General features: G+C 40.4%; 1 protein-coding gene across 2 annotated transcripts in view; it reads left to right on the top strand.

The window, feature by feature from the left end:
• spata20 (spermatogenesis associated 20) overlaps nt 1-13038 on the top strand; it is a 467506-nt gene that overhangs the window by 122559 nt on the left and 331909 nt on the right. For both annotated transcript variants that reach the window (XM_073026743.1, XM_073026744.1), the window contains exon 11: nt 8534-8726. In XM_073026743.1, the coding sequence (XP_072882844.1) occupies nt 8534-8726 (193 nt within the window). The remainder of the gene's footprint in view (nt 1-8533; nt 8727-13038) is intronic.

Below are 13038 nucleotides of genomic sequence, written 5' to 3' on the forward strand. Positions count from 1 at the left end.
TATTTTAACTATATCCTCTGGGATTTGAAAATTTTGCTATCATGTGCAGTTCTGCTATTTCAACTCATTTTCTAACCTTGGGGACATATTTCGACTCCTAATTTTTCTTTTGTAGAGCTTGCACAAACTTTTATAAATTAACTCTGGTTTATGTTTATGACTCTTTATTGAAAGAAGACAACCAAGTATCCTTGAATACCAGCTGTTTATATGTCTTGCAAATAGCATCGGCTGCACTTTCAGTTCTATCCATGACCTCAGAATATCACTGGCTTGTTCTGATTCAAAAAAATGCAATTAATCACTGTCTGCTTCTCCCAAAGCTTTCAAAAACTATTATTTTTCTTCCAATATGTCTGCGATTCTTGTTTACTAATTAATGGAGATTGATTGCTCTGATTATTTAATAACCACACTATGATTGTGGTAGTGTTTTAAAGCTAAGTAGGGACCAGAATAGTAGAAGGTGAACTAGCTGAATAGAATAGCTCTGACTCTTGCTGGCATTCTTATCTCTGAATCAAAAGTTTGCAAGTTCTACTTTCACTCCAGAAGCTTGAGACACAAAGATCTAAGCTGATGCTTTATTGAGTAGCTGATGCAGAATTAAAAGTACCAATTTTTAGCGCTTCCTACCCTCTCAGATAAGTGAAAATGCTTCTATGGTACGCTGCTGAATAAATTGATACACGGCTCTTTTTCACTATGACTAAAAACTTAGCTTTGACCATTAATATTGCATTGCTGTTAAAGGGTTGTCATGCTTTCTACAAAATGAAGTGTTTCATTGGCTGTAAACTACTTTTGGAACATCAGTACAAGTCATGACTATCTTTTCTGCTTCAGCAATTCCCAGATTTTAACATTTCTGAGTATTTTGTGGAAATATCAACCAATCAGTTAGAATAACTATGTAATATCTTTTTTTTCACTGTTTTTACCACATCTCATTGAAATATAGCCACTGTAGGGAAAAACAGAGAAGATATGGAAGAAGCAGAATCAGAATTAATTAGGCTCTCTGAGAAGGTAACAAGAATTACTGAATGGAATGAAGAATGGTAAAACTTGCCACAAAAGAACAAGTTCTTTAAAGCACAGATCTCAATCTGTTAAAAATGTCATTGTGATTCAGAGTTGATATTGTCGATGGAGGACAGGCAAGGTTGCTCCTGATGCTAGACTTACTCATTAGCTCTTGCTCATATGTCAGTCATGGTATGTAAGTGTCAAAGGCAGAGTGTGGAGTGACAGAGAGCACACATTAATCAGCTTCACATCCATTTGATCAGAGGAGCTTCATCATGGCTGTTAAGAGAAAGAAAGAAGAACTTAAATTGTATCTCCCATGACCTCAGGACTTCCCAAGTGAAGTATTTTCAAATGTTGTCACTATTTTAATGTAAGAAATTCAGCAACTGTTAGTACAGAATAAAATCCCACACACAATAATGATTGGATAATCTGTTTAGCATGAGTGATTGGAGGATAAATATTGTCCAGGATTCTTCGCAGACCTGACCTCCTCCTACTGTTGTGGGATTTGTTATGTTTACATACTCTCAGTGGCCACTTTATTACCTGTATACCTGCTCATTAATGCATCTATCTAATCAGCCAATCATGTGGCAGCTATCCAATCCATAAAAACATGCAGACATGGTCAAGAGGTTCAGTTGTTATTCAGGCCAAACATCAGAATGTGGAAGAAATGTGATCTAAGTGACTTTGACTGTGGAATGTATGTTGGTGCTGGATGGGCTGGTTTGAGTATCTCAGAAACTGCTGATCTCCTGGGATTTGCACATACAACAGCCTCCAGAGTTTACAGAGAATGATGCAAAAAACATATAAAAAAAAAGACATCCAGTGAATGGCAGTTCTGTGGGAAAAAGTGCCTGTTAATGTGAGAGGAGAATGGCCAGACTGGTTCAAGCTGACAGGAAGGCAACAGTAACTCAAATAACTACACGTTACAACAATAGTGTGCAAAAGAGCATCTCTGAATGCACACCACATTGAACCTTGAAGTGGATGGGCCATAGTAGCAAAAGTTCCCACTCCTGTGGCCACATTATTAGGTACACTCCTATATTTATCAAAGTGGCCAACAAAGTGTATATAGGCCTGTGCAATGGCTGGAAATCTGAAAAAAAAAATTAGACCTCTGTTTAAGCCCTACTTGTGAATAGTTCACAGTCACCAATCTCATTCACTCAAGACATCTTCTCTTTATACCCTTCAGTCTTGTTGTCCTCTCAACTACTTTCATCAGAGTAGCTTTTCTGCAGCACTGGGCTTTGTGTGTTGTGGGGATCAAAGCCAGAAACATTGACTAGGGTTGCCATTAACCCAGTAAAGTTGGATAATGTGTTTGAGGAAACTGGTAATTGCATATTGCAATGTTAGGTCCACAACCTGTTGATGTTCTGCAGTCTTAGACTTCCAACTATTGTGACTTGAACAAAGCCTTCTGATTAACAAAATCAGGTCTCTATAAACTTTGCAAATAATCTACTTCTACTTGAGTTTTTAATGCAAAATTTAGAGGACCATATTCCTAATTTTTGTGCTTGTCCAGGGTTATTTGGTATAAATACAGGTTTTCTGGCCCACCGTGTCCAAATCTGTAGTTATCTAATAAAGTCAAAGATAGTATCAGACTTAAATAAAAATAATATAATTGAAGAATGGCAATCAATTGTTCCGATGATTGGACAGAACATATAAACTGGCAAAGAATGATGAAAAAATTAATAAAAATTAAATTACTAGGGAACCCAAGCTGTAAATGTCAAAATAGATAGCAAGACTTTCTACAGGTACTTAAAATTGAGGAGAAAAAAAAAGTATACAAGGTGAGTGTTAGAAGATAAAAAGTGGGTCTGGGAACATTCAGGGAAAATAGGGATAGGGCTAGTGAATTAAATAGCCATTATGCCTCTTATTTTCATTATAGAAAATTCAAGTATCCTTTCCTGAAATAGCTACAAATCAGGTAACTGGAAGGGTGAAGGCAACTTGGGAGAATTGCTGTCATCAAGGAAGAGGTACAGAAGAAATTGATGGAGCTGTGGCTGGCTGAATCCTTGGATCCTGATGGACTTCATCCTGGGATCTGAGATGTGGATGCAGTGATTTTACTTTTCCAATGTTCCCTTGATTTAGGGAGATTCCCTTAAATTGGAACTATAACTTGATAATTCAAAAAAAAAAGGAAGGAAATAGAAAGCAGAAGACTCTCTGGCCTCTTGGCGTAACATTTGTTATTGGGATGTAATTAAAAGAGTTACATCACAGAGCAATCAGAAAACTCAAGATAATCAGGTAAAGGCAACATGATTTTATGAAAGGATAGTTATATTTGCCCACTTTACTGGAGTTCATTGTGGAACTTCTTGCTTAATAGAACTGACCAAATACCTCCACCAAGAGAACTGCAGGAGTTCAAGAACATGACTTGCCATCACCTTCTCAAGACCAGAATGGGATGGATAATAACTGCTGTCCTTGCTGGTGTGCTTCCAGAAATAATAATAAAAAATAAAAACTCTACTGTAAAAAAATCTATACTAATTGAATTAAACTACAAAGACACTTGGAAGAAGGCAAATGCCACCAGAAACATATTATTTACCCAAACAAATTCCTTAGATTTTATTATATGATGACCATCCTGTCTCAACTCTGACTACCTGAACTGAACCTAACACGATCTATCTACATGAAGTCTGGAACAAATGGGGAAAATTAGCTTAATAAAATGGGACAAAATGATGGTAGAGAAGCTTCTAATGAATGGTATCCTATGGGATTGGTGCTGGGAGTTTGGTATATATCACATAATAGTCTGGACATTAATTTAATAAGTTTGTAGGTCACTTGGTTATATTGATTGTGAAGAGGGTAATTGAAGGCACAGGATATTTTAATCCACAATGATGTGAGTGAACAATGTCAGATGGAACCTAATCCTCATAAGTGTGACAGTTGGGCCCATAATGTATGTTAGGGTTCAAGGAGAAAAGGGGGACTGCTGTGTTCATGCCCAAGAATCCTCAAAGGTGTCAGCTCAGAGAGATAAGGTGTTGAAGAAAACCTTCATGAACCAGGATTTGAAGAAAAAGAGCATGAAGGTTATGATACAACATCAAAAAAACATTGATTCGACCAAGACTGGAATACTGTGTACAGTTTTGGCTGCTAGACTTTAAGAAATGTGTTATTTCATTGCAGGAGTCAGGAACTTATGTTGCAGTTATATAAGACATTGGTGAAATTAACTTGGAGAATTATGTACAGCTTTGGTCACCCTGTTGTAGGAAAGATGTTATTAAACTAGAAAGAATACAGAGAATGTTTACTAGGATGTTGCCTGGACTTGGGAGCCTGAGTTACAAAGAGAGGTTATCTAGATCTTAGACTTTAAAACCATAAAATATAGGAGCAGAATTAGGCCATTTGGCCTATTGTGTCTGCTCCATCATTTCATCATGACTAAGACTTTATTCCCTGGAATGTAGAAGATGGAGGGGTGACTTGATAGAGGTAAGATCAAGAGGCATAGAGGCATAGAAAGACTGAGGGGGGTGGGTAAAAACAAGAGGCAGAGATGATAGATTGAACAAAAATGCTCCATGGAGATGATGATGGAAGAGTCTTGGGTGTTGGCTAAGAAACATGAACATGACCATGCATCTATAAGCTGAGTAATGTATGGGGAAGCACTTTGAATTGGGCTCAAGTACAACAATATCAATGGATTTGCAGGATTGACAGACACTTCTGAGTCTGATACCTGGTTTAATGCTGTGTAACCCATCTGGTTTCATATTTGGTAGATTGTTTGATGCAACTAATAGTTTTCTTGAACATTTCAAAGAACAGGTAAAATTAATCACATTGGTTTGAGTTCTGAGTCACACTTAAACCAGAAAGGAAAGGATGGCAATAACGCTGATTTTCCCCAGTAGTTCTCTTTCTATGTACTTGAATAGTTACAAAAACCATAAGACATAGGAGCAGAATTAGGTCATTTGGCCCATGGAGTCTGCTCCACCATTCAGTCATAGCTGATCTTTTCCCCTCGCATCTTTCTAAATTGCAGCGAGTTCAGACCCAGAGCTGTCAAATGTTCCTTGTATGATCGCCCTTTCATTCCCAGAATCATCCTTGTGAACCTCCTCTGAACCCTCTCCAATGCCAGCTCAGATGAGGAGCCTGAAACTGATCACAATACTCAAGGTGAGGTCTCACCAGTGCCTTATAAAGCCTCAATATCACATCTCTGCTCTTGTATTCTAGATATCTTGAAATGAAGGCTAACATTGCATTTGCCTTCCTCACCACTGACTCTACCTGCAAGTTAACCTTTAGGGTGTTCTGCACAAGGACTCCCAAGTCCCTTTGCATCTCAGATTATTGGATTTTCTCCCTGTTTAGAAAATAATCTGCACATTTATTTCTACCATCAAAGTGCATGACCATGCATTTTTCCAACATTGTATTTCATTTGCCACTCTTTTGCCCATGTTCCTAATCTGTCTAAGTCTTTCTGCAGCCTACCTGTTTCCTCAACATTGCCTATTCCTTACCAATCTTTGTATCATCTGCAAACTTGGCAATAAGGCCAACTATTCCAATATCTAAATCATTGATATGCAGCATAAAAAGAAGCAATCCCAACACCGACCCCTACGGAACAATGCTAGTCATTGGTAGCCAACTAGAAAAGGATTCTTTTATTCCCACTTGCTGCCTCCTACCAATCAGCCAATGCTCTAACCATTGTATTAATTTTCCTGTAATACCATGGGCTCTTAACTTGGTAAACAGCCTCATGTGTGGCACCTTTTCAAAGTCCAAATATACAACATCCACAGCATCTCCTTTATTTATCCTACATGTAATCTCCTCAAAGAATTCAAGCAGGTTCATCAGGCAAGATTTTCCCTTAAGGAAACATGCTAACTTTGTCCTATCTTGTACTGTGTCACCAAGTACTCCATAACCTCATCTTTGACAATTGACTCCAATGCCTTCCTTTGAAGGCAGGCTAACTGGTCTATAATTTCCTTTCTGCTGCCTTCCTCCTTTCTCAAAGAGCAGAGTGACATTTATAATTTTCCAGTCCTTTGGCACCATGCCAGAGTCCAATAATTTTTGAAGGATCTGGAGGAATTTAAGGTGGGGGGGGGGGGGTTATATGGGAGGCAGGGTTTAAGGGTCAGCACAACATTATGGGCTGAAGGGCCTGTACTGTGCTGTACTATTCTATGTTCTATCATTACTAATGCCACCGCAATCTCTAATGCGACCTCTTTCAGAACCCTAAGGTGCAGTTCATCTGGTCCGGGTGACTTATGTACCTTTAGGTCTTTCAGCTTTTTGAACACCTCCCTTGTAAAAGAAACTACATTTACTTCTCTTCCCTCACACCCTCCAACATCTGGCACACTGCTAGTATCTTCCACAGTGAAGACTGATCCAAATAATTATTTAGTTTATCTACCATCTCCTTGTCCCCCATTATTATTTCTCTGGCCTAATTTTCTAACAGTCCTATATCCACTCTCATCTCTTTTTTTTACATACTTGCAGAAGCTTTTACTGTCCACTTTGATATTGCTAGCTTGCTTTGATATTCCATCTTTAGCCTAAAGATTCTTTTAGTTGCTCTCTGTAGGGCTTTAAAAGCTTCCAAATCCTCTGTCTTCCCTCTAATTTTTGCGTTGTTGTATGCCCTCTCTTTTGCTTTTGCATTAGCTTTTTGCATTAGCTTTGACATGATGTTAGCCATGATGTATGATTTTGCCATTTGAGTATTTCTTTGTCTTTGGAATACATCAACCCTATACATAGAAACATGGAAAACCTACAGCACAATACAGGCCCTTCGGCTCACGAAGTTGTGCCGAACATGTCCCAACCTAGGCTTACCCATAGCCCTCTATTTTCTTAGCTCCATGTACCTATCCAAAAGTCTCTTAAAAGACCTTATCTTATCCACCTCCACCACCATTACCGGCAGCCCATTCCACGCACTCACCACTCTCTGAGTAAAAAAACTTACCCCCGACATCTCCTCTGTACCTACTCCTCAGCATCTTAAATCTGCGTCCTCTTGTGGTAACCATTTTAGCCGTGGGAAAAAGCCTCTGACTATCCACACTGTCATCATCTTATACACCTCTATCAGGTCACCTCTCATCCTCCGTCGCTTCAAGGAGAAAAGGCCGAGTTCACTCAACCTATTCTCATAAGGTATGCTCTCTAATCCAGGCAACATCCTTGTAAATCTCCTCTGCAACCTTTCTATGGCTTCCACATGCTTTCTGTAGTGAGGCGACCAGAAATGAGCACAGTACCTTCCTGATTTTTCCTAGAAACACACACCATTGCTGCTCTGCTGTCATCCCTGCCAACATCTCCTTCCAAGTTACTTTAGCCAACTCCTCTTTCATATCACTGTAATTTCATTTACTTCACTGAAACACTGTTACGTCAGACATAACTTTCTCTCTATCAGATTTCAAGTTGAACTCAATCATATTGTGATCACTGCCTCCTAAGGGTTCTCTACCTTAAGCTCCCTAATCATCTCCGGTTCATTACATAGCACCCTGTCCAGTATAGCTGATCCTCTAGTAGGCTTAATAACAAACTGCTTTAAAAAGTCATCTCATAGGCATTCAAAATCCATTTCCAACCTGATTTTCCCAAGTAATGTGCATGTTGAAATCTCGCATGACTATCATAACATTGCCCTTTTGACATGCCTTTTCTATCTTCTGTTGTAATCTGTGGACCACATCCCATCTGCTGTTTGGAAGCCTGTATATAACTGCCATCAGGGTCCTTTTACCCTTGCAGTTTCTTAACTCAACCCACAAGGATTCAATATCTTCCAATCCTATGCCACGTCTTTCTACTAATTTGATGCCATTCTTTACCAGCAGAGCCATGCCACCCCCTCTACCTACCTTCCTATCCCTCCAAAACAATGTATAACGTTGGGCATTCAGCTCCCAACTACAGCCATCCTTTGGCCATGATTCAGTGGTGGTCATTGAGCGCATTCATATCATGTTTGTGAGGGGAATTGTTATGACTATTCAAATATATGGAATTGAAGGGCAAGAATAGGCCAGCTATGTCACATGAAATCTTAAAGACTTCCACAGTTATTCCTATCTCCCACCAACAGCAAGTAAAGGAAAATAATTGTCTGAGAAGTTCTTTCTTGGCTTTCTATAAATGTCCCAGATTGATTTTTAACTTTGTTTTGACTTTCAGTCTTTCAACCAAGAAGTTTCCAGAAAACAATCAGGAGCATAAATGTCTGTGATACTGATACTGCAGTCTGGTCACTGAGAGCAAGACCGGTTCTCCTACTTATAGTCTGACAGTTGTCATTCCCAATTGGCCCAGAGCTTTCTGGCTTAACTTGAGACAAATGGGAGATAAGATTGACATAAAGTTGTTCCTGCATTTCTTTTAACTGTATTTTTTAAAGCCTCTTCATGCTTTGTAGGATCTTCATGGAGAACTGAAAAATAAGAATGTCCTCATAGTCCGTTACTCACTAGAGCTGACAGCTGCTAAGTTTGGCTTGGAGATGGAGAAGGTCAAAGACATTCTGAGTACATGCAGAACCAGGCTGTGTGAAGTCAGGAAACAGAGGCCGCGACCTCACCTCGATAGCAAAATGGTGGCATCGTGGAATGGTAAGTGAAGAAATTCTTAATGCTGAGTAGAAAATAATGGGAAGCTGTGCAAGTGTTCAGTAGGATATGTTGGAGTTGCCTGGATTGACTCACTTTTCCTTCTTTTTTTGTCCATTAAACTTGAATTTGTTATCAATGATTTTTTTGAAAGCCTTGATTGACATCCTTGTCTTGCTTGGAACAAGCCCTGCCTTTATTGATAGAAGATATCCTCTCCCTGCATTCAGAATGCGATCTAGATTACGAAAAAGTTACAATGAAACTGCAATATGTTAAATATAATCGATGTGCAGTTTTTTGGATGTAAAAATATATCAGAAGTACAAGAGCACAGGAAAATAGGAACAGAAATGAAGCATCTGGTCTCTCAAACTTGTCCTGATATTCAGTATGGTCAGAGCTGATTTGCTTCAGATCTTCATGAGCCTGTTCCCATAGCACTGAAGTTCTCATTTTCAAAAATTTATCTACCTCCTCTTTCAGCGCTTGCAATGATATAGCCTCCATAATCCTCCCGGGTAGAAAATTCCAGAAATTCACTTCCCCCTGTGAAGAAACTTCTCTGAACCTTTGTTTTAAAGGACAAACCTTGTCCCCTTGTTCATGACTCTCTCAATAGTGGAAACACCTACGCTGTCATTGCTTCCTTAAGGCCTTACTTCTTTCAGCAAGGTCATTTCATTCTTTTAAACTCTGTAGAATGCATATCCACTATCCTTATCTGCTCATGAAAGGACAACTGTCTCAAGCCAGGAATTAGGCTGGTGGAATATACTTTATATATTCTTTCTTAAATAAGGAGACTAAAAGTGCCCAGTACTCCAGGTGTGGCCTCAGGAGCACTCTCTACAGTTATAATGTTACTTCCCTATATTTAAATTCAACCTCATTCCAAAAAAGATAAATGCTGGTTGTCATTTGCCTTCCTAATTACTTTCTGAACTTACACACCAAGATGCCTCTGTAACTTCACTCCTTTCACTCTACCTAGCTAGTAGTCTATTACGTATTCTACGCAAGATTCGAACAGAAGAGGAGCGTCCTGCCCCCTCCGGATGAACTGGACCTGGTGGCATCGAGATTCATCGTCACCGAGGAAGATGTTAGAAGAGCCTTCCTGAAGATAAATCCAAGGAAGGCGACGGGCCCGATGGCATCCCAGGATGGCTTCTCCGGGCCTGTGCAAGTGAGCTAGCTGGAGTGTTTGCTGACATCTTCAACTGCTCCCTGCATCAGTCTACGATCCCCTCATGTTTTAAGAAGGCAATGATAATCCCGGTGCCGAAGAAAAGCAAGGTGGTATGCCTGAGTGATTATTGACCTGTGGCTTTGACATCAATTGCTATGAAGTGCTTCAAGCGATTGGTTATGGCACACATCAACCATAACCTACCGGTCAACCTCGATGCTGTGCAGTTTACCTACCAGAGCAACAGGTCAACGGCAGATGCCATCTCTCTGGCACTACGTTCCTCCTTAGAACACCTGGAGAATAAAGACACATATGTAAAGCTCCTTTTCATTGACTACAGCTCTGCCTTTAATACCATCATTCCAAATAAACTGATTCCTAAGCTCTGGAACCTGGGTCTTAGCACTCAGATCTGCAGCTGGATCTTCAGCTTCCTCACAGACAGGACCCAGGCTGTAAAAATAGGGGACAAGCTCTCCTCTACAATCACTCTGAGCACCGGTGCCCCACAAGGCTGTGTACTCAGCCCCCTGCTGTACTCACTGTACACCCATGATTGTGTAGCCAAGTTTCCATCGAACTCAGTATATAAGTTCGCTGATGACACCACAATTGTAGGCTATATCTTGGGTAATGATGAGTCTGAGTACAGAGAGGAAATTAAGAACCTGGTGGCATGGTGCGAAGACAATAACCTATCCCTCAACATCAGGAGACGAAAGAATTGGTTGTTGACTTCAGAAGGAGTAGCGGACCGCACCATCTACATCGGTGGTGTGCATGTGGACCAGGTCAAAAGCTTTAAGTTCCTCGGGGTGAATATCACAAATGACCTGACTTGGTCTAACCAAGCAGAGTCCACTGCCAAGAAGGCCCACCAGTGCCTTTACTTCCTGAGAAAGCTGAAGAAATTTGGCCTGTCCCCTAAAACCCTCACTAATTTTTATAGCTGCACTGTAGAAAGCATTCTTCTAGGGTGCATCACAACCTGGTATGGAAGTTGCCCTGTCCAAGACCGGAAGAAGCTACAGAAGATCGTGAACATAGCCCAGCACATCACACAAACCAATCTTCCATTCTTGGACTCTCTTTATACCACGCGCTGCCGGAGCAGTGCTGCCAGGATAATCAAGGACACGACCCACCCAGCCAACACACTTTTTGTCCCTCTTCCCTCCGGGAGAAGGTTCAGGAGCTTGAAGATTCGTACAGCCAGATTTGGGAACAACTTCTTTCAACTGTGATAAGACTGCTGAATGGATCCTGACCTGGATCTGGGCTGTACCTTCCAAATATCCGGACCTGACTTGCACTACCTTACTTTCCCTTTTCTATTTTCTAATTATGATTTATAATTTAATTTTTTATTATATTTACTTTGATTTGTACTTCAGGGAGTGCAAAGCGCTGAATCAAATATCGCTGTGGTGATTGTACGCTTTAGTATCAATTGTTTGGTGACAATAAAAGTAAAGTACGGGCAGTCCCCGGGTTACGTACGAATTCCGTTCCTGAGTCCGTCTTTAAGTCGGATTTGTACGTAAGTCGGAACAAGTACATCTGGTATTATTTAGTTTGTCAAATGTTTGTCTTAATATATAGTATATATTTTACCTTTCCATGCATATAAAATGTATGTTTTCCAATAACTAAACCACTGTGTTGCTTAGTAATAATCGTAGCTTTCATTGGGGCAGGGCGTTTCACATGCTCCATTATTCTCACTTTATCTGTTATCCTTTAAAATTGTTCCGATTGTTGACCGACTGTAGCCTAACACTTTTCCAATGACCAATGGCATTTCACCTCTTTCCAAACACCTTATTATTTCCACTTTATTTTCAATCATGATTGCTTCCCGTCAATGGAACAGAAACACAGTGGGCGGAGAGTCCCGAGCTGTGCTGGCTCCCGAGGTCCGCCGGGTCCTAAGGACCACCGCACTGAGACAAGTTAAATGGGACAAGTGGAGGCTGTGCTGAGTTTGGGCATTTGATCCTCCACGATATTCCGTGTGGGAATTTAAACTGGAGGTGGCAGTGTTTTTTTTACGAGGTCGAGTTGCGAGCTCGACATCAACCCGGCACAAGATGGTACGGGAGTCACTGGATTGACATCAACCCAGCACGGGAGCGGTCTGTCACTGGATCGAACCTCCATTTTCGAGCCTGGTGCTAATCTCACTGCACCACCATCCAACCGGAACGGTGGTGGGGGGGGGGGGGCGGGGGTGTGGGGTCAGGGTGAATCTTACTAAGAAAGATTTAAGCCAAATACAAAGTTAAACACTCAACGCAGTGTCAACAGCAACGACTTAAAATGGCTAAAATGGCGGACAGCATTCTCCTTCCTCGGTTCGTAAGTATGAGTTGTCCATAAGTCGGATGTTCGTAACTCGGGGACTACCTGTAAAGTAAAGTAAAGTAGTCTGACTTATGATCCATCTTACTGAAGTGCACTACATTAAACTCCAGTTGCCCTGATTCTATTAAACTAGCCATATTTCACGATAAGAGTCCAAATATCCTCACTGCAACATGTCTCCCTGTTATTTTAGTGTCACTGGCAAACTTCAGATGCCTTGCACTCTGCTTCTTGTTCCAGGTCATTAATGTCAGTAGTAAATAATTGAAGGCCAAGAACTGATCCTAAGTGCGACCCATTGGTTACATCTTTCCAGCTTGAAAAAGACCGGTGTATTCCAACTGTCTGTCTTCGATGTAATAATCAGTTTTAAATCCATGCTAAAAACTTTTTATTTGGCACCTATTGGCAATCCAACCACACTACAACTATAATTTCCTTTGTTTGTTATATCCATCTGGTTCACGTTTTACATACCCTGCTGTTTGTGCAATGCAGTATTAATGGAGATTTGGACTAATCCTAACAACTGTTTCCATCAGTTGGTCCATGAAATACCTCGGAGGGGGAAGGATGTCGAGAAGCCATAGTAGTAGATTTTGAGAATCATAAGCTTCAAGGTCATCCATTTTTTTTAAAGCTTGCTGCACTTACATTTGTGATATCTTCAATACCATATGTCAAAATGTTAATGCTAAATGGTTTCACCTTACAGCAAACATAGATCTCTTACTTCCTCCCCACTCCCAATTGCCA

The sequence above is a fragment of the Hemitrygon akajei genome, chromosome 22 (assembly GCF_048418815.1).
Source record: "Hemitrygon akajei chromosome 22, sHemAka1.3, whole genome shotgun sequence".
In the NCBI taxonomy this organism is placed as follows: domain Eukaryota; kingdom Metazoa; phylum Chordata; class Chondrichthyes; order Myliobatiformes; family Dasyatidae; genus Hemitrygon; species Hemitrygon akajei.